Source organism: Ursus americanus, chromosome 7 (genome assembly GCF_024610735.1).
Source record: "Ursus americanus isolate L20-20 chromosome 7, mUrsAme1.1.p, whole genome shotgun sequence".
Classification (NCBI taxonomy): Eukaryota; Metazoa; Chordata; class Mammalia; order Carnivora; family Ursidae; genus Ursus; species Ursus americanus.
In genome coordinates, this window is record NC_142133.1 from 35,974,188 (window position 1) to 35,996,111 (window position 21,924).

Sequence of the window (21,924 nt, forward strand, 5' to 3'; positions counted from 1 at the left end):
CAGCTCAGCCTGGACATCTTCCTGCCCTGCTCCCTCCCACGGTTCCTCTGGAGGTGGAGAGGTGTGCACCATCTCAGGGAGGGGGCTTCAGCCTCAGTGGCCATCTCTGGAAGGCCAGACCCATCTGAGGCGCAAAGCTAATGGCCTTCCAAATGTGGGCAGAGAAGTAACATTAATAGGAAACTTCCTCTACCTTACACGGCTCTCCTGAGGTGCACACAAATGGGACACAATCTACTATAAACTTTCTTTAAAGATTTAAACTGTTTTTCTCTTGGTTCCAAACAACAGTATAAAAACTTCATTAGCTCAGTGGATGGTCCTCTGAGGCAGCAGAAGAGAGAGGTGAGGGGGGCCTTCAGAGGCCCCGATTCTCATCCTAGCTCCCCCGTGGACTGATGGTTGGACCCAGCAGACCTTTGGCAGACTCAGTTTACCCTCATCACTCACAAATCCTCCTCCTCTTAAGGCCATTATAAGGACTCATGGATTAGCATCAAGAGCTGCGGGCCTCCGGGCCTCCTAACTGCCGGGAACAGCTCACGCACAATTACCAGGCTCCCGAAGAACAAATAAACTGCTCCTGGGCCTTCGGTGCCTCCCAGGGCCGATTGCCAAGAGGTTTAATGGACGCGTCGGAGCTCCAGCTTCCCAGGCACCCTTCTTCCTACCCTCTTCATGCAACCTTGAGCTTCTGGAATGCCAACTGTTAACTAGAGAAGGTCACCCTTGGGGGATTAGCCTGTGGTGACTGTCTCCTGTCCACTACTTCCTGAAAAGGAACTTCACATTTGTGATGGGCTCTATGGGTCACAAGAGCATTCAAGAAAAACTTGTTGGTGTGTGACTTTCCAGGCCTTGTCTGGAAAAAGGAGCCATTTGCCTCCATGAGCCCCAAGCCGGTCATGCTCAGGGCAGGACTCCTGAGACGCAGGTTTGGTCCGACTTCCAGATGCCCAGCATTCTTCATGGATATCAGTGCAAACAGTCATCAGACAATGGTAAGCTTAAAGATCACAGGATCCAAGAGCTAAAGAGTCCTGTAGACTTGTGGGCCAAATCCCTCACTTCACCGATGGGAAAGGGGAGGGGACTTTCTCAAGGGGAACAGAATGAACATCGGTTGTGTGTCTACAGTTTGTGATACGCTCTACTCGGTCCTTTATAACAGTACTCATTCAATCTGCACGTCTTTTAAACAAGAAAACGGAGGCTCAGAGAGGCCAACCAACTTGTCAAAGGCCAGACAGACCAGTCAAGATAAAAGAGCTTCCTTCTGAGTAAAACATACCTTAGGATAAACTAAACCTGACTTGGGAGGGTAAACACCCTTTTCCTGCTTCACACTCTAAGAATGTCTGCCCTGCCCTGGAGAAGGCGGTGCTTTCCTCCACCCAGTTGTGTCTCCGAGGGGAAAACGGCCCTCCTCGCTGCAGCCCCTTACCTGTTTCTGAGTGGCAGCAAGCGGTCCTTCCCTTCAGCAGGGCACTGGGCTTCTCGTGCCGGCAGATGAGAGCCTGGCACCACTCACAGTGTTTTCGGACCTGGCAGCAGCTGCGGACAGAAAACACGGGCTGGGCAGGAGCCTGGTGGGGGTGCTGGCTAGTGCCTTTGGGCTCTAAACCAGCTTCCCCGTGGAGGCCTCTGGAAGGCTGGCCGCACACAGCAGGGGGCTGAGTGCCTTGCGGTGTGGTGGCTTTTGGGGCAGATGCTGGCCCCCCGCAACAAAAGCACCTGTTGGGCCCTCAAGTACCGGCTCTGTGAGCACAGCTCCTGGCTTGTGGGGCAACCTGGCCGCCTACCCCGATGCTTTCTCCACAACACAGCAGGTGGGGAAGTCCACCAATGTAGCAATGGCCTCAGAACTGCTGTCAGAGCTGGGACAAAGCAGCCACTGCGGGCTGGCAGGGCTGTGAGGGTTTGGGGAGGGGAAGCATCCCTCAGTACTGCCAGCGGCAAAGCAGGGAACGTGGATGGGCTGAGTGGACCCATGGGAAGAATGGAAGAACAAGTCACGAATCTCCATGCCCTTGAATCTTTCCGTGGACTACCATTCTCTAGCTGTGGCAAACCCAACCTCTTGGCGAACCCGTGTTACCCGGAGCCCTGAAGCATCAAGGTCACGAGTGCTCCTGCCTCTCTCTGTGGGCAGGAAGAGACGGTGTGCAGAGTTCGCATGAAAAAAGAACCAAGGAACCCAAAAGAGAGGCAGAGAAGAAAGCACTGAGGAAGACACTGATTACGTAACACTTAGAGCTGTTTCCCATGGGATACCATGGACTTGTTTCTACCCGTTTTACCCATGACATGTGTCTAATCCATGCGTCCACACACTGGGGCTGGGCAGGGTCTTCTGGTAGACAGGAGCCCAGAAACAAATGAGAAAACAAGCCTGTTGCTGGACTTCCCTCTAGGAGCCTGGTGGCATTTCATGATCCCCACCCCAGCCCCTCTCTCTTGGCACTGTCTTGGGAAGGCTACCAGGGCCCCCAAATCTTTGGGAAGCAGAGCTGAGAAGGAGCCTGAGACCTTCCTGCCCAATACACTTCCATCCTGGGTGGCCAGAGCAGTCTGTCTCCACACGGTGCCCTCCGGAGTTGCAGAGTCCAAGATCTGGAGGGATCTAGAGGACCTGATTCCAGATCCATCATCAGAGACTGCTCTTCTGCAGTTGGCTAGCAGGGGGCTTATTCCAGTCACTTCCTAGCAAGGAGCATCCCAGGGCTATGAAACCAAGGCCTCCAGGTCGACTGGCATGGGATAAGCTGGTCCCAACCAACTCTGCCACTCAGGAGGGCCCCGTGCTCAGGCAGCCAGCAGCTTGGTTAGGGTAAGCGCTTAGTCTCTGGCTCAGGGATTCTGGACTTGGTCTCTAGCAAGGGTGGGCTGGGAAAAGACAGAGGGGAGGTGGGACTGGCTGCCTCCCTGGGAATGAGAGAGGCCATCCAGGCATCTAGACTGTCCCTGTCTCCAGAGAATCTGGCAAAATTAGCTTTTAAATCCCTCTGGAGGCGTTCGCAGGGGCACCCAGTTCTTGCTCCTGAGGCTCTGGGGCCCTCCTGGCCACAGAAACAGAGGACTATGGATGTGATGGGTGAGCACACACAACCAGACGGCCGTGAGAACTGCCCTCATGCGCGGCAGAGCCTGGGCTATGTTCCAGCCCGAACAGGGCTGCCTGTCCACCACCTTCTCCAAGACAGGTGGGAGTGGAACACATACTGCTTGAAGAGGAAGGGAAGGCCAGCTCAGTTCAACCTCATCCCTCACCACTTCACACTGGCTTGGGCCAGGAGGAGTGAAACTATGGCCACCATCAACAGGGTAGGGCTCTAAGGGGCACTCCATCCGTTGCCAGAACCAGAGGTGTGCATGTTGCCCCAACAGCAACAAACCAATAAACAAACAGGACAGAGACTCATAATTATCTGTCCAAACTCCAGACCACCTCAGAGGGCTACCGTCTGGCTTCCTTCATTGACACACAGCTGCTTCCTCCAGCCTTTGCCAGAACGGCCCATCCACTACCGTCTCTATCGTGAGTTAGTCTACACTGCGCTGACTGGGAGCCTCTAGCTCTTCTGTGAATTCCTTATGTGTAGCCAAGTAGGTATAAATTCTCAGAGGGCTTACTCTGTGAATTAGATGTCTCTCGATATTTCCAGGGACTACATCTGGCCAGGTGCTGTGAAGAGACACTAGGGCGTCTCCCTCTGTGGAGCAGTCTAGTCAGGAGATATGGGCAAGCAAATAAGTCCAAGAAAAGGGTCTCTATTGGTCTAGGGCTCAGGAAGGCTTTCTGGAAGATGCAAGATGTGTTTTGGAAGAGGAGGAGGGACAGAGAAGTGGAGAAAGGGGGAAGGGCTGCCATTAGCCCATCCAAATAGCAACCGAGACCTTTTTGGGATTTGCAAAGGGCCTTCGGCAGAGAGGAAACACTTCTGCCACTTGGCAAAGGAAGGTGGGAGCCACTGCGAGTTCACCTGGGAATACCTGCCCGTCCCCATCATAACTCCGAAGGCTCCAAACCCAACAGTGGGGAGAGAGCGTGCCCCTTTGCTTCTCCACTGGCTTCCAAAAGCATACAGACCCACTGTTGGGGACCCTCCCAGGATGCGTTCCCTTGACACGGTGTGGCTTTACCAAAGTTCTTCTCAGCTTTGCTGACACCACTCAGACACCACAACACTAAAGCACGCCGAGGTGGCCCTGTCTTCGGGGCATGCTGCAGATGGCCCTGGGAGGGGGACCTGGCCTTAGGGGCGGCACATACTTACTGTATCAGCACACACGCGATGATGAGGACAGCCAGGGCCACGATGGAGACCACCACCAAGGCGGTGATGGCCTGCTTCTTCTGGCTGGCAGCCACCACGGCCAGGAGGTCGGCATGCTCACAGCGCGCGCCCACGTACCCAGAATGGCAGCTGCGGAAGAAAGGACCGTCAGCATGCTCTGCTGACAGAGGTCTCATTCCCCCAACCCCCGCAGGGAAAGCTGGGCCAGAGCGACCCAAAGCTCTAGGAAAAGCCCCAGGGGGCCCCTCCAGCCTCTGCGACTGGAGGCAAAGGTGTCCGCAGACTCGCTCCTGCTTCCCTGCACGGGCACCTGTTGCTTGGAGCGTGAGGCACCACTGATCAGCCCGCTCGTGGGAGGAAGCCCTCCACTACTATCGTTACCGCGTCAGATGCTGAGGATAAAGGAGGCAGCAAATGTGTCGAGGACACCAAGTTCATTTTGGCAGTTCATAAAAATCCAGGTTATTTTAAAACTATTCAGAATTGGATGATGAGAGAAAGAAAACACGCTAAACCAGTGGGAGACACGGGCTGTGGTTCGCTTTTTTATGGTCTTCATCAAATTTAATTAGCCCTGCGAGCATTTATGGGGGGGGGGGCTCAGTGCACAGAGTAGTGAAGTAGGGGCCAGTGCCACCATCTGGTAAATGCAGGGCCTGGGAAGCCACCACTCTGCTTCTCATTTCCAACAACACCTGGCCTCGTTCCACTGGAAGATCAGTAAGGGCACGGAAGAGGTCACGCCCTTGAACGTGCCTGTGACCTTAAAGGTCACTACCTACACCAAGGTGATGTCACTGGTATTACTAATATCCAAAGGCTCTTCAGTAATGGCCTCCTCCTGTGTGCGGAAGGCTGATGCTGCTCACCCCCAGCCCCTCCTGGCGCCGCCACCAGGGGTTCTTGTACGACGTTCCTCAGGACTGGTTCCAGCCATAAGGAAGGGATGGTCATTTTCTGATGCAGGCATTTCTCCCCCTCCAACCATATGAGTCTGCTCAGCGGAAGACACTGCACTTATGCACGGGTCCCTTTGGCCGGGTGACTTTGTCATTGCAAAGAAAATGTTTGACCACCACTGTCTTCCCAGGTGGGGAAGCTTCCCTCCCACAGGGACTTCCGCAAGAGCAGCCTTGCATCAAACATCACACGTTGGATTTAAAGTTTTGTTTTTTTCCCCCAAGACAGGTCGACAACTAAAATTTTTTTTTTTTAGGAGTCTACCTTTTGATGGAATAGCCAGTCTGTCACCTTCACATTTAGATTAAAAGGCCTTTGAAGAGGGGCGCCTGGGTGGCGCAGCAGTTGAGCGTCTGCCTTCGGCTCAGGGAGTGATCCCAGCATTATGGGATCGAGCCCCACATCAGGCTCCTCTGCTAGGAGCCTGCTTCTTCCTCTCCCACTCCCCCTGCTTGTGCTCCCTCTCTCACTGGCTGTCTCTATCTCTGTCAAATAAATAAATAAAATCTTAAAAAAAAAAAAAAGGCCTTTGAAGAACAAGGAGAAATAAGAGGGGATTAAGGGTCCTGGTTGCCTGCTATTGTGCCAGGGGCATTACATCTGTGGTTCCCCTAAACCTGTACTACTGGGCCGCCAGACCCTAGAGGCCAGAGGGAGACTTGGGGCCACGTGATAAACACGGTCGATTTTTCTGAAGCATAGGTTTTGCTCAATGTTAACAAAAATTTAATCACTTTAATGTTAAAGGAACAGGTACGGTGTGGTTTAAGATTTGTGACAAACAGGAGATGATGCAAAACTTGCTGCTTAAGGCTTCACCCTGGGATACCAGAGCTTACAAGCTTCACGGAAGTCTTTCACGGAGCTCTTTATCCCATAGCCCACTTGTTATATACTTAAAGGTGTTTTTTAGTTTGAATTCAGGCCCTTGCTTTTCTGTTAACGGTTACTGTACATTTGACCTACGTTTTGCCTTTTAATCCTTGCACAGAAAAGTCATTTGCCTGTGCCACCGTGCTAGAAGAGAGGGACATTCACACCCAGGTCTGCTCAGCCCGGAGTCTGCGTTCCTGCAGAGCCCAGTGCCCGCGCAGCTTCCTCCCCAGGCAGTGCAGTGACGGTCTGGACGCCCGTTGGTGAAAGGTCCAGGCTGCAGAAGGGGAAGCACTCCCATTTCTGAAACGTTCCTACTCTGCTCTGCACACCCTGGGATAGAAGGGTTCTAACACCTCCCCAACCACTTGGTTCTGGGAAACTTATGGATTAACCTATCAACACTGGGGACTCCAAAAAATCCCATTTAAACAAAAGAGTGGCATCCAAGCGCTAATTACAACACATACCATTTATTGCTAAGCTCCCATATCAATCGATCTCTTTTATTGCCAACAATCACAAATCATGTGAGGTCAGGGCTGCTATTTACCTTCTTTATAGATGAGGAAACAGGGCTGGGGGGCTTCTGGGTTTAAAAACTAACGATCTCAACCAGAAAGGCTGCCTTTCTAGGGTAATGCAGATTGGTATGGGAGATACTCTGGGGTAGTGATTTCATGACAAGCTCACAAACCTCACTGCAAGAAGACAGACAGATTGCTCACTGCCCCATAAAGAGGTGTCCTTGCTGTGGGTGTGGCAAGTTGCCAAGGTTCCCCCAAACAGTGCCATCTTAACTAAGAGAGATAACCCTCTGGGCTGGGTCACCTTCTGCTGACTTTCCGTATTCTCCTTCCAGAAGAACACTCCCCATTTGTGTGCTGGCCCTTCACAACCAGCCTGGCCTCAAAACTGTCCCTGGCAGGGGTTCTAGCCCATTGGGAAAGTCTTCATATCAACAAGAATGTCTCTGTCACCTACTGTCACAGCTGTAAATACTCACATCTCAGGCTCCCTGAATTAGGGAGCCCAACGTGCTTGTGAACAAACGCTTGCCCCACGGGGCACACGGTTGCTGCCTCACAGGGGCGACTCCAGGTCACGGGCTAGGTGAGCTCTGAGGACACCGGATCTCTGCCCCAAGCAGCCCAACTATAACTGGGAGACAGAATAACCCATGGTCCAGATCCCTGGGCTTTTCCCAAGATCAAAATCTCTCTGAAAATGGGTGTTTTGAAGAAAAGGCCAAAGGACTTCTGATGAAGCCAGAGTTGAGAGCCACCATGAAGGTTTTACTAGTGACATCCACTTTGGCTGCCCCCTGGAACTGCCTGGGGAACTTGAAACATCCTGATGTCCAGGCCACACCCTGGACCAACGACATCAAAATCTCTGGGAGTCAGGCCTGTCATGAGTGTTTTTAAAGCTCCCAGATGATTCCCCTGGGCAGCCAAACTTGAGAGTCACAATTCAGACTCTTTGGCCTTGGGGTGGACGGAGGTCCTTTCTCCTCCCCAACCATCTGTGATAGTGGGGATGCTTCCCAGTTGCTTTTTTATGAGGTGGGGGAAAAGAAAAGGTTTGGTGACATAACTTTTCTTTAAAAAAAAAAAAAAACTTCCCAAGCTTCTACTGAAATTAGACTTAATTATGCTGATTATATGAGGTACAAATCACATAAGGAGGGTAAGAGTCACCTCACCTGGCTGCAAATGAATCAGGCTTGACTCAGCGGCTGTCCTCTCCTTTCCCTCAGGTAGGCCCTGGTTCCCACCTGACTGCACAGTGGAATCACCTGGGACGATGTGGAAAATGACAGGGCCAAGGTCACACCCGCAGAGATGCTCATGCGATTGGACTAGGCACCCAGGTGATTCTACTCTGCATCCAGGCCCGAGAACCACTGAGGCAGAACCATCGTCTAGGTACACAGAGTCAAGAACCAACAATTCAAAACCTGCCACGTCCCCTTCTCCTTTCTCCTTCCCTCCCTCTCTCTGGGCATGTCCCCCAGGTGGCGGCTGTAAAAATGGGCCCCCTCATATCAGGCGCAGGAGGAATGGGAGATGCTACGCCCGTTTCACAAAGGAATCTGAACGGAACTGGAGTTGTGTTATCACAAGGGGGAATGGAATATGTGTCAGGAATGAACATTTTCTTACATCATCTGACCAATTTCATCTGTCTGCAGTGGCTTTTACCAAGACCCTGGAATGCTGTTTTGTCTTCAAAATTCTGAACTGAGGCTCTGGAATTCCATTCAGCTATTTCTTCCAAAGAAGAACCAAAAAGAAAGAAGTGTACAAGGAAGAAAGGGTGTAGCACGGAAGGGAAAAGGAGGCCGGCGGAGCCGCAACAGGAGCCATCGTGGCTGGAGATGAAGGCGTGAGCTCCGGCCAGGTGGCTCCCCCAGGCCTCTCCATTTTTGTTACTCAGTCAAGACTGCTTTGCTGCTTTTCGTAGGAGTGCACTGTGGCTGTAGGCCTCTCCATTTGAACAAGAAGAATGAAATTACCCACAATGTGCCTTTCTCTCTCTCTCCTCTGCCCTCCAGTCCGGTAGACTTGCTCCATTTTCCCTGTAAGTCCCCGTTTAAGCCCTTTTCCAATTTTCAAGAAATATGATAATGCATATAGGGCTATATGCTCTTAAACGTTTTTTTCTTAAAAAACTTCTCCAACTGGAAAAGGGTTGTTTCTAAGCAAATTGGAAAGTACGTAAATTATAATAAAGCAGAAAGAAAAAATCAGCTCACACTCTTGCCAACCCCACTTCCCCCAATGGCAAATTGACATGTTTCTCTCTTTAAACTATTTCTATCTGGTTTTTGACATATATATATATATATATATATATATATATATATATATATATATATATATTACAGCTTTGCATCAATATCTCATTTCACATTTCCTCATGATGTTACTATGTCATTAGAAAATTGCCAGGTCACTTAACATGTCGTCCAGTAATACATGTACACAGTTTGTTTCACCAAACCCTTACCATTTAGGTTGTACCCAGTTTTGATATCATAAATGCTGTCAGGTGGTCACCTTAATGTACACAGCCTTGTTTGCATTTGAGATTATTTCGTCAGGATATGGTCCCACGAGAGGGCACAACATGGACAAATTGTCATGGGTTCAAATCTCATTCCTCACTTCATGCCTGTGTGACCCTCGGCAAATTACTTAACCTCTCTGTGCCACTGGTTCTGCATCTTTCAAACATGACAGTAAAACTTACAGAGCTGTTATGAGAACTGAGTTCATGTCTCGTGAAGTGTCTGACCCGAGTGCAGCGTAAGTGTTAAAAATGTAAATAAAAGGATGGGAGCATTTTTAAGGCTCTTGAGAGACGTTGTCTTTATAAACAATGACGTATTCTCTGGCAGGAGGCTAGTCCTCTCTGAGCCAAGTCTTTTGGCACAGGTCCCAAGATATGGGCTTCAACATGAGGGCCAAGGACTGAATTGATTAAGGACCCAGGACCATGGTTTTAGATATATATTTACACGAACCGGCCTTTAACACGGAGAAATTGCACAGGGCTGGGGTAGGAGTGGGTCTGAGCACAAGGACACCTGTCCTGGGCTTACATACTACTGGCCTTTTAAGAAGTGGATTCGCCAAGTCCTGTAGCCTCTCCACTTCGAGGCCTGCGGAGGAGGGAGGGGTACAGGCTTCCTCTCTGCAGCTCTGATCCCGGGGCCTCACGGACAGCCATGGGTTTGGTAGTCTACCCGACTTCCACTCCTCCCTTCGGCAGGGCCTTCCAATACCCTCCAGCCATGGCGATGGTCACCGTGTCTGGTAACCGAGCCCTCCTGCTCTGTGGGGAACGGGCTTGAATGTTCTCCAGCGCTATCTCACAGAACTGTTACAATGGTGGAAACAGTCCTATACCTGTGCTGTCCCACAGCGTAGCCACTAGCCACCTGAAGCTGCTGAGTACTGGCACTGTAGCAGGTGAGCCCTGGAAGCTAAACGTTAATGAGTTCATGTAACTGGCCCTGTGTGTCTAGTGGCTCTCATCTTGGACGGCAGCAGTGCTGCATGCATTATGGCGCCTGGGTCCTAACAATCCTGTGAAATATTAATATCCCCATTTATGGGGCTAAGCCATTGTTTGAGAGACTCAGGTCTGTCTGACCTCCAAATCCATTCACTGCTATGTTATCCTGCCTGGTGCACGGCCCTGAGTGTCTGCTTCCAGGGTGGGCAAAAGAATGCACTTTCTCCAGACATATGGATGGAATAATGTCATAACCTTTTTTTTTTTTTTTAAGATTTTTATTTATTTATTTGACAGAGATAGAGACAGCCAGCGAGAGAGGGAACACAAGCAGGGGGAGTAGGAGAGGAAGAAGCAGGCTCATAGTGGAGGAGACCGATGTGGGGCTTGATCCCATAACGCCGGGATCACGCCCTGAGCCGAAGGCAGACGCCCAACCGCTGTGCCACCCAGGCGCCCCAACTTTTTTTTTTTTTTAAAGTAAGCTCCAGGGACACCTGCGTGGCTTAGTCGGTTAAGCATCTGCCTTCGGCTCAGATCATGATCTCAGGGTCCTGGGATCAAGTCCCGCATTAGGCTCCTTGCTCAGCGGGGAGACTACTTCTCCCTCTGCCAGCCATTCCCCCTGCTTGCGCTGACAAATAAATAAAGAAAAATCTTAAAAAAAAAAAAAAAAGTAAGCTCTATGCCCAACATGGGGGTTGAACTCATGATCCCGAGATCAAGAGTCCCATGCTCTACCAACTAAGTCAGCCTGGCGCCCCAATGTCATAACTTTTTTTTTTTTTCAAATTCTAGTTCTATTTTCTTTTTTTCTCTTTTCTTTTTATTTAATGATTTTTTATTATATTATGTTAGTCACCAGACAGTACATCCCCGGTTTCCGATGTAAAGCTCGATGATTCATTACTTGCGTATAACCCCCAGTGCACCATGCAATACGTGCCCTCCTTACTACCCATCACCGGTCTATCCCATTCCCCCACCCCCCTCCCCTCTGAGGCCCTCAGTTTGTTTCTCAGAGTCCAAGTCTCTCATGGTTCATTCCCCCTTCTGATTACCCCCCCTTTCTTTCCAATGTTATAACTTAACCCTGCTACCCCACCATCCGCCTACTGCTGGGATGACAGAAGATCTACCGAAAGTGGCTCGAGCCCCAAACAGCTCCCTATCTTGATCTCTTGGGACATCCTCAGTCACATCGCAGCTTGCTGGTGGATGACAGACTCTTCTCTTTGGATGTTTGACTCTGTTCAGATCCCACTAGAACGCACCGTGGCCAGGGTCATGTGAAATGTTTTCCTTGGCTCAGCAATTTGTTTTCACACTTTGCTGTGGGGAAGTTAGGTCAGGGAGTTCAGTCACTGAAGAGCATTTTGGGCAGGTGAGAAACTTCAAACTGGTTGCCACCGGCTGATGACACTGGAACTCTTAAAATATGTCACCTGGGTGTCTTCCTTCCACTGTTTCCCTTTGTTTGAAGGCTTCTGCAGGCAGCAGATGAGCAGCCTGCTGAATCTGCCTCAGGGGGAAATGGTGTGCAAGTCCTAGCCTTGCATTTCTATGGCTTTACTGTATTTGGAAATCCCTCTCCCATTGTTTCCTGATGTGGCTGGGTTTTAGCGCTGATTTATTAAAGGAAGACACAAAATACCATCTAGGAGTTCAACTGAATGTTTAAGGATTTTGTTCATTACCTTTGGCTATTTCTAACTAGTTATATTTGTTTTCACTTTTTTTCTTTACCTCGTATTTTAGTGTGAGATGTCATTTTAGATTCTCTAGAAACCTAAAGACCGTTGTTCTTATTTAAAAAAAAACAAGCTTAAGCGTGACAGTATTTTAGAAAGAACTCCCTCTTTTTAGACTATCATCTTGGGTCACTGTGGGGTTTTCTTTATAAGGCCATGACATATATGGCCTTACCTCAAGGTATGTTGGTTTTATTGACCAGAATGTGTGTGTCAGCAACCCAAAGTCGGGCCGGTTCATACACGAGTGAGAACAGAATGTTCTGCTTTCTCTGCACGGACTCAGAGTTTCTGGTCTAGTGGGAATTAATGAATTATCACACTCTTCTAGGTACTGTAATTACAAAGGGTGTAAGGTGTGGTCCTGTCTTCACCAAGCTTACCAGCTCACATGGCAGAAGGGAGCAAAGTGGGCTGGCGTGAGGCGAGCAGAAGCGGCAACGGATGGTCAGGCCGACATCGGCTTCAGCGTTGGGGAGCAGTGGGGAGAGGTGGAAATGAGGACCAGAGAGGGCAAGCCCTGTCTGGGGATGGTGGGGCAGGCGCACCTGTATTCTAGCCAAATGGCACATTTGGGAGTTCAGGCCTGATCTGATGCTGCCATGGGTCTGTTCATTCGATAGGGCTGGGCCTCCAGGTGGAGAGTGAAACATGACTTCTAAAATGCTGACAAACTAATTAAAACTACCAAAGAACAAAGCAGACCATCATGTTCTGCCCCACAGAAAACATCCGTGGCCTGAATACCACCCCCCGGGCTGCCAAGCTCCATGGGAGAAACTGAGAGAAAGAGGGGGTAACTGCTTGCATGGCTGGGCACCCCACAAACGGACAGCCCTTCCAGACCACAAGGATGGCCCAGCTGTTTCCTGAGATCCCGCACTCAGCCTGTGGAAAGGACCTTAAGAGTCTGTGGTCAGGGCAAAGAACTTGGGAATGACCTAGATGTGTCTCTCTACATGCAGGGGGAAGATGCCAACACCCTTCTTGGAAAGGAAACAGCTTAGTGATTTGAGATGTTAAAAAGCAAAATTCAACTGAGTAAATTTTAAGATCAAATTGGCTTTATTCGGTGATTTATGAATGGGCTGTATCCCATCTAGCAGGTAGAAAGGAGTTCCGAGGAGCTGTACAAGATGGGAGACTTGTATAAGCAGAAGGGGGCGGGGACAGGGAAAGAGTAGATGACCTCATCTTTCTTTGGGGGACAGAAGGGGTCTATCAGGCGGACAACCTCACTAGAGCTGATCAGAGAAATTCCAGACTGATTGGCTAAGCATATTTCTGGGGCAGGTTGAAACTGCAATTGGGTTAGGTATTACGTTTTGGTTTGGTGATATGGGCTTAGCACAAGTGACTCCATTTTGGACCCGTTGTCTCTTTTTTTAACAGAGGAAAACTTTTTAGGGCTGAGACAGAGTGCCCTCCGGGGCAATAGCTGAGAACATGGGTTTGGGAGTTGGAATCCATCAGACTAAATCCTAAGCTCTGCCATTTACTAGCTCTGGGACTCCAGGCAAATTGCTTCCGTGAGTCGGCTCAGTTTTCTCATTTATACAAGAGCAAGAATTCCCACTTGAAAAGGGAGTTGTAAGGACTCTATGAGTCACTATATATAGAGTGCTAGGAGCCCGGTCTAGCACATAACTACAGCTTTTATTGAAAGCTTATTATTAATAGCAGTATCCATAATGTGAATGGGGGGGAGACGGTTAGTCATCCCGATTATGAAAATGCAATGGTGTCCAAGCGTGATGGACAATTAGCTCGCTGAGCCAAGAGCAGGGCTTGGGATCCAGAGTGAAGAGAACAAGAAAGCACCTGCCCCTGCTACTTTCAGAAGGCTTCCACCAGCTGATGGGGGTCTCAGCCACAGATGAGGATACTGCTTTGGCCCATCTGATGATCCAGGCTTGGGGCTATTGACTCTCACAAAATTTATACCAGCCCCTGATCTGCAAGCACCGGAGGAAGAAAAACTAAGCTGAAATCTGGTCAGAACTTGGCAAAGACTTGCCCTCTTTCTCCAAAGACGATTCTTCCAACCCATAGCTGGGTGCACTGAGCACTGCTGGAGGGGTGAATGCCTTCTGCCTGCCCCACTGAACCCTGGGCCACAGGCAAAACTTCTCTTCTGACCATCATCATCATTGTGCTTTGCATTTACGGGGCAGGGAGGGCTCAAACTCTGCAGACCCGACCTGGGGGCCTCACACGGTCCTCCGGTCAGGAAGAAGGCAGCCAGCACACTTTCCCAGGTGAGGCTTGAAGCCACCCAAGGGGCCTGCCCACATTCACACATCTGCCCCTCGGGAAGAGGAAAGCCCGGCCCACCGCTTTTTCTGCGCAAGCTCTCCAGAGCCACAGTATCTTTTGGGCTAATGCATCGGACACCCTTAGCACCGTGGTTTAAGCATTCAGCTTCAGGAGCTAGACCGTCAATGTTTGACTGTTCTGCTCTGCGACCTGGGCACGAGCTCTCAGTGCCTAACTTGTGGGGTCATAAGGAGGATTAGCAAAAGAGCATGCCTGGAATGGTGTCTGGCATGAAGCAACAAAAGTTCAATAAATGCTAGCTTTTGTTGCCATTTTAGTATCACTGAATGCAACTATGAAGTTGGACCCTATGGCATTGCTACCTTTCCACCAGTCGTGCCCTATAGAAATGGCAAATTCATATAGATGGCTGGTTTTAATTGGGGGTGGAGGGCGGATTTTGTTTCCTCCCACCCCCCAGGGGACATTTGGCAATCTGGAGACATTCTGATGGTCACCACCATAATGTGGTGCTCCCGACACCTCGTGGGTGGAGCCCAAGGCTGTCAATAACGTCCCTCAATGCGCAGCAAAGGATTACCCAGCCCCGAAGGTCAACAGTGCCGAGCTTGAGCCCGGGGCCACCTAAGAGTATTCCACGATGGACAGATTCATTTTCTTAAAACATCCCTTCCCCAAACCGACATGGCTCCCGCTGCCTGGAGAATAAAGGCTCATTTCCAAGAGGCTCCGGCCTCCAATTTGTCTCCAATCTTGTCTCCTCCTGCTGCAGTCGCAACAGGTAGCCTGTAACAGCAGGTCCTCCGACGCTCCAGGCCCGAAATAACCTCTCTACTCTCCCCACTAGGCAAACCCTAACACCTGCTCTGGGGAGCTTTCCTCAAGGGCCTTTCTTCCCCAGGCTGGCTGACCCTGGCAATCCCGGGTGGCTCTTAACTCATGTGACTCCCGGGTCCCATTCCTAGAGATGATGAGTCAGTGGGTTGGGTGGGGCTCGGCTATACTTTCAGCAGCAGCCCCAGGGGGCTCGTGCTCGGCCTGGCGTGTAAACCACTGCGCTCTGGCATGCATCTTGATTTCCAAGCTGTTCTTTGTTCTGTTACGGCTTATGTACACTACCGTTCACGCGCACTTCCAGCTTATTTTATTAGCTGTGCCGTAAAGATGCTGGAGGGCAGAGACCTCTTTTTGGAGATGCTGGCTACTCAGGGATCCAGCCCAACACCTTGCCCTCCAGAAATTCTAATGAGTGAAATACACTTGAATCCAGGACTTTTCAGACTTTGTAATAACCCAGGAGTGACCCGAGGTGCTTGTGAAAAATGCAGACCCCCCAGGCTCCAAGCCCCAGGGGTTCTGCCTCAGTAGCTTTGGGCTGGGGCCCTGGAACCTGGATTTTCACCAGCTGGGTCTGAAGCAGGTGTCCCTCAGCCTGCTGTTCTGACCCTCCTTATCCAGCTTCCGGGGTCTTGGGCATGGCTCGTGGAGGTAAATGTTCTCGTAACTGGTTGCAGGGACACCCCCAGCCCCAGAATCCCAGGACACCAGGGAACACTTACACGCACGCTGGCTTGTCTTCCTGCACCAAAAACCTGCAGGTTCCATGGAAGCAGAACTGACTGTGGGAATCTGGGCAGTCATTAAAATGGGACACCACAGCTGCGGCCACAGGCGGGTCTGCTGGGGGAGAGAAAAGACATTTGGCTCAGACCCATGGCTTACCAAGACACACCCACAGGCCCCCAACGATCAAGGAGCAGGGGTGCCCTCCTGGCCAGGATTTCTGGTTCCTCCCCACCTGTCGTCTGCAGCGCTCCCTCACTTTCTAACAGCCATTCCAGGACCAGACACACTCGCATCACGTGCTTTCTAGCAGGGCTGTATTATGTACTTACCTCGGTCAAAAACAAAATTGTCTCCCCAAAAGATTCAGTGTAATTCAAAGATACCAGGGCAACTTTAGCCACCAGGGCATATAAAGCCTATTCCCCGCGCGGCCCGATTTCACTTTTGCAAAGCGACAGTGATCATTTTTTTGAGAGAGCCTTCACAAAACTCTGTTTTAAAGGCAAGAAACCAGCTCCAGAGTACTAAATGGCCATTAAATTGATGCTGAGGAAGAACAGTTCATGATGCAGAAAGATGCACATGATACATTATTGTAAGTGAAACTGGTACATTTTCCATTTGGTCTGGATCGTATGGTTCTATTGAAATAAACAGAAATTTAGATACAAAGAAGTCTGGGAAAGCTAGACATAAAAATGGTAGCAAGATACTCTCTGGGGACAGGAGGATTAGGAACGATCCTGCCATGAAGATGACGTAAAGCCCAGAAGTCCATCCGGGAGCAGCATACACAGTACCGGGAAAGCCGGGAGCGGCGGGAAGGGCAGCAGAGTCTGGGGAAGAGACGGGTCCCCCTCACAGCCTTGGCACCGGTCACTCACAAGAGCCGGGGGTGTCACCAAACCTCTCTGGGTTTTCCTTCCTTGGCTTTCAGACGGGAATGAAAACAGCCATCCGGGAGCACCGTATGCAGCAACACATGAAAAGACCCGCTGACCGGCCCCCAGGGCATCACTTCGGATTTATTTTAATGGACTCCAACAGCCTTGTTTTGTCCAAATAACACTTGAGACCCGGTAGGTATCTATTTCCAGATGGCATGATAGATATAGTTTCCATGCTTTTTCAAAAGGTCTTCTTATGCTTGTGTTTTGGAGAGTGTGTCTTTCTCACTTTTTTTTCTTTCTTTCTTTCTTTTCTTTTTTTTTTTTTTTTGGAAAAAAGTATGCTCTTAGAGCTCTTAGTCTTTGAGAAAAAGAAGACCATTTCTTATTGTGGGGTTTTAGGCTACCACTAAATATTAAACTCACTTTCCACTCATGAATTGCTCCTAGAAGTGTCATATTTGGAAATCCTGAAATTCCAGTGGAAAAGCTGGAGGCTGAAAATTCAACAGATTCCCTGATGCAGAAGGTGAGAGACTGTTTAGTGGCCATGAGCCCGGGCTTAAGATGCAGCGAGACAGGGATCAGTCTGAATCCTGCCTCTTCCACTATTTGAACTTCTCTAGCCTGCAATTGCCTTTAGAAGATGGGGAGTCCCCCCGCCTCCTGGCTGGCTCTGAGGGCTGAAGGAGGCAAGAGTTGTCCAGTACTGTACTCACACTGTCTGGTACACACCACTCGGCTGTTAGTTCTTCCATCCCTGACAATCCCAAGACGCTAATGAATCCCCACGTGTCATAAGACCGTTATAGTACATAATCTCTCCCTCCCACCCTAACTTCAGTGTAGTGTAACAAAAAATCCGAGTGTCCTTATATACTCTCCCACATGAGGACAGGCAGAGACACCCACAGCCAGGTGGAGATGCCGGGCCGAAGCTGCCGGCCAGCCTTGCCCCCGCTGTGGCAGGTCACTGTCCCCAGCAGCCCCCAGGACATGTGGTCCCATGGTCTCAGTGGGTAACAGCAGGCCTGCAAGTCCCAGGCCTGGGTGCCTGATGAGGGGCTGGCTCGCTTGCTGATCGTGGATACCGGGATGTTGGGGCGGGACGGGTCTGCTTCAGTTCACCTAACTGGCTTCTCTGTGTTCATTAACCTTGCTGAGGAGCAAATGCAGAGAGATTAGGGGCTGAAGACTAGTGGATCTAATTTGATTCAGACCCTGAAAAAGGCTTTTGATAAGCTCCACAAAAGGCCATTTAGACCACTACCTCCACGCGGCTAGTGGGAGTCCCTTGTCAGGGTTCAGAGTTGGGCAACTCCAGTGTCTGTGGACCGGCAACTTTACCCCCCTGGAGCTCATTGGAAAGCCAATCTCACAGGCCCCACCCACCTTGGACCTACTGAATTAGGCTCTTTGGGATGGCACCCAAGATCCTGTTTGACAAGCTCTCCAGGTGATTTTTTCTTTAAGTCAGGTTTATGGAGATAGAACTGATGCAGTGTACCCGGGCCTCCAGGTGATTCTGATGCGCACTGATGGGGAGACCCAGGCTCCTGTTACACACGAGACGCATTGTTTAGAGACAAAAGACCTCTCCGAAAAGCAAAACAACAGGGGTCTTGAAAGGGACCCTTTTTGGAGCTGGTCCTCTGCCAGCTCTTCACAATCCAGGTGACTCTCAGGTCTGCAATCTGCTGACATTCTTTGAGGTCAAGTGTCAGGTCACTCGACACACACTAGAACGACTCTGGATCTGTCCTTTGGGAACGCTACTCTCCAAAACGGATGGGTAAGGGGCAGACTCAACGCCATGGTCTCAGCCTGTATTTACGGATAATCTGCCTCATCTCATAAAGGACTCAAGGAGTCTTTACAAAAATAGGTCTCATCAAAAGGGGATGCAAATGGGAAAGACGTGTGAGAGAGACAGAGGCAGAGAAGAGGACGGAGCGGGGAGAGAGGAACAAAGGGAGAGAGACAGGCAGTGCGAAAGGGAAGGCGAGATCAGGGCAAAGAAGAATAAGGATGGGGGAAAGAGCAAAGAAGCTGGGTGTCAGGCTCGTATACGCAGACACACATCAGGAAGTCACACTATGTGGCAAATGGAGCCCCACGCCTCCGAGCGCAGCCTACGCAAGGCTGCACGTGGGCCCTTAGATGGAAATGCACTTGTTCGGCACGTGCGGGGCAGGCTCGGCTTGGTCCAGGTCTACAGTCACAGAGCAACTCTTCTTCTGTGGCTGCTTCTGAAGGGCACTTTACGTGTTACGGTGGACAATATCCTCCTCGATTTCCTGGTGACGATGCAGAAGCATCCTCCAGTGTAACCCTTCTGTGTGTCACCCAGCTCACTAAGAAGCCCGAGAGCCCAGGCAATGAGGACGGTCCCTGCCATGGTCACGGGGACGGCAGCCGACGCACGTCAGAGACCAGCATGAGCACAGGCATCTGATGTAGAACTCGGGCTCTGTAATCCCACCTGCCTGATTCAGCCCGAGGCACTGACGTGCCAGGGTTGCTCGATGCCAGTCGACGATCATATCACGAAAACACTGTTTTATTTTTAAAAGCTTCTTCCTGATCACAAAAGCAATACATCGCTGTAGAAACCTTTTGTAAATGCCAATGTAAAACTAAAGAAAAGTTCCTTAGAGTATAAAGAATAAAAACACCACTTAGAGAGAATTACGTAAGTACATACTGCACACATGCACTCATGTAAACTTACTGCTTCCTTCTGTTACCGGCATTGTCCCCCCTTGATAGAATCACAAACACCTGAAAAGCAAGCCCTTTGTTCAAGCATTGGCACAGGGGGAAGTCCTGGCCCGTGACCCCAAGAAGCTCCCCGTGGGTCATGTGCAGGGCGGGTCCTGTTTCCAGCGGCACAACTGGCAGCATTGGGGGGACGTGATCTGCACTTGAGAAGTGGATGGGAAGGAGGGAACCAGACAGCGGTCCCAGCGGGGAGGCACCCTGTGGCTCTGTGCTCTCCCTGTGCCACCTCAGTGCGAGGCAGCTGCAGAATGAGGGCAGGCAGTGGGCACGCTGTCCCCCAGAGCTGCCGCACGGGCTCACGGGCTCAGGTGCCCAGGAACCCCATGTGAAGTGCGAAGCAGCCCGCAAGCGCGGGACAGTGACTGCTCTTGTCCTAGGGCTTTTAAAGATGTGTGCCTCAGACACCACGAGAATCAGCAGAGAAAACCCCAACGTTGCAGCATGGTCAGGCCAGACAGACAAGACCACTCCTGCTCACATTCCCAGCAGCTTCCCCAAGGTTCCGGAGCAAAGGGAATCTGGGGAAGGTCGGGAGGGGGAGCGGAGGGGTTCCCACTTTCTGCGTGTCTGCTATGTCCCGGGTGCTGTTCCAGTATCACCTCTCAGATCCAGGCAGGGCAGGCAGTCACGCCAGGTGGAGGATTTGCTCAGTAACTCTGATCAAAATGAGCTTTACAAGGAAACCCCCAAATTCCCAGCTTTTTCCCAGAGAATGAGTCTCTCTTTTCCCCTTCCTCCTTATCTCTCTCTCTCCCCCCCTTGTCTTTCTTTACCTTCCTCTACTCTCTCACCCTCTCACCTCATAATTTGTTTTTCTCTTCTTTCAGAAAACCCAAGGATATATCAAGTGGAGGAAGGAAAGGCCTAGATACTTAAAATGGAAAAAACCTCTTACATAGGAAAGAAAGGCAGTGAAAGCCAACAGGCAACTCCAGGGAGGGCCCCCCAGAAGTCGAGGCGGAGGGGACAGACAGCTGGCTGTGCTCCCCAGGGCTCTGGACCCTGCATATGTCTTCTCCAGGCCCCAACCCGAGTCTGATTAGTCCTCAGGGCTGACTGGAAAACTAAATGCTCCTGTTTTCGGAACACACCTCCTACCGAGCCCGCCCACAGCTGGGATTTCAAAGCTGTTCAGCTCCTGTCGCTCTGAAATTTACGAGAGCCCTCTCTGACATTGTGAAGCAAAGGGACAGACATCTCAGACACCACTGTCTCCAGGGAGGCTGTGAAAGCTTTGCCCAGAGACCACGGACCCACTTATAGGGCCCGGAGCCCAGCTCCACTCATGGGAAAAGGGTCTGGAATAGCAATCAAGGGGCATGAAAACCAGGGATTCGATTCATAGGAGGGGTGTCTCCAGCCCGGAAGGGTCAGGGAGGCAGCCATCTGGACAGTTCCCCGAGGAGCAGCATCCACACCACCAAGTGCAAACACCCCCTTTTCAGAGCAGCCCTAATTGGACGTTCTGGGATGGTTGGGGGAGGCGGCCGAAGTGGCGGCTCCTTGCTCTCTTCTCCAGATGTCCGAGGTTGCGCACACGTTTGCCCGTTGCAAAGCTTACGTCATTTATAGCCATTTCATCACTTCCTCAAATATCGTGGCTAACTTTGTGACAATTTAATAACGACGCCTGGCTTTTTAGTTGGAACTTTCAGCCAAGGTTTTTGACCTGGGACTAAATATTTTCTCTTCAGACACTACAATGGCAAAACCAACTAAAGCTTCTGGAATGTCTAGGAGCAAAGGCAGTAGATGACTTTAATGAAGATGGGAGTGAGCAAGCCGCCCCTGGTGAAGCCGGGGGACGGCACGCAGCAGAGACCTGCACTCTGATGCTCCCCGGGGCCGGGGTCCCCATCCCACCCCAGCACCGTGCTCAGTTCTGGGATGGAGGAGGTTTGCTTCGGGCCACCCTCAGGCCCATCCGACAGGGCTGGCCTTCCAAGCTCATGTGAGGCAGCGCACGAACCTACAGAATCAGCCAGCACGGGAAGGAAAGGCTGGCGCAGAGGCCTGCGTGCAGGGCGGCAGAAGTGCTAAGTCAGGGCTCAAAGAAGTCAGGGGTACAGCACGCAGATGCGCCAGATACAGAGGGCAGAGCAGAGACTCTGGCCCCTGGGGGTTGAGGGGTGAGAGCAAGAACTCTCAGAAGACTTGCGGGTGATCCTCAGGGCGAAGAGCGTGGTCCGTATTGAGTGTGGCGACGCCGCAGACCTCGACCTCACGGAGGAATGCCCCATGAAGAAAGACGACGAGGATGGGCAGTTCCTGAGGCTGTGCGCGTGGGCAGATCAGGGGGCAGCTCTGAAATGAGCAGGGGGAATGAGCAGAGCACAGACAGCAACCCCAGTCACACTTCCGGGAGGAGGACAACACCCCTCACTCCCTGGGGCTCCTGACCAGGGAGCGGGTCGGTTTTGCGGTTCTGGGGATGGATGTGTAGGATGAGATCAATACCACCATCCAGCTCGTTCGCTATTAAAGCTAAGAACGGCGAATACTTTCAAA

General features: G+C 51.0%; 1 protein-coding gene across 4 annotated transcripts in view; it reads right to left on the reverse strand.

The window, feature by feature from the left end:
* TGFA (transforming growth factor alpha) overlaps positions 1-21,924 on the reverse strand; it is a 109,201-nt gene that overhangs the window by 9,951 nt on the left and 77,326 nt on the right. For 2 of the 4 annotated variants that reach the window (XM_045788213.2, XM_087863506.1), the window contains exons 3-5: positions 15,742-15,859; positions 4,278-4,427; positions 1,445-1,554 (exon numbers count right to left, since the gene is read on the reverse strand). In XM_045788213.2, the coding sequence (XP_045644169.2) occupies positions 1,445-1,554; positions 4,278-4,427; positions 15,742-15,859 (378 nt within the window). Of the gene's footprint in view, positions 1-1,444; positions 1,555-4,277; positions 4,428-15,741; positions 15,863-21,924 lie in introns of all 4 variants that reach the window. The other 2 variants (XM_045788212.2, XM_087863505.1) reach the window with 1 other exon arrangement.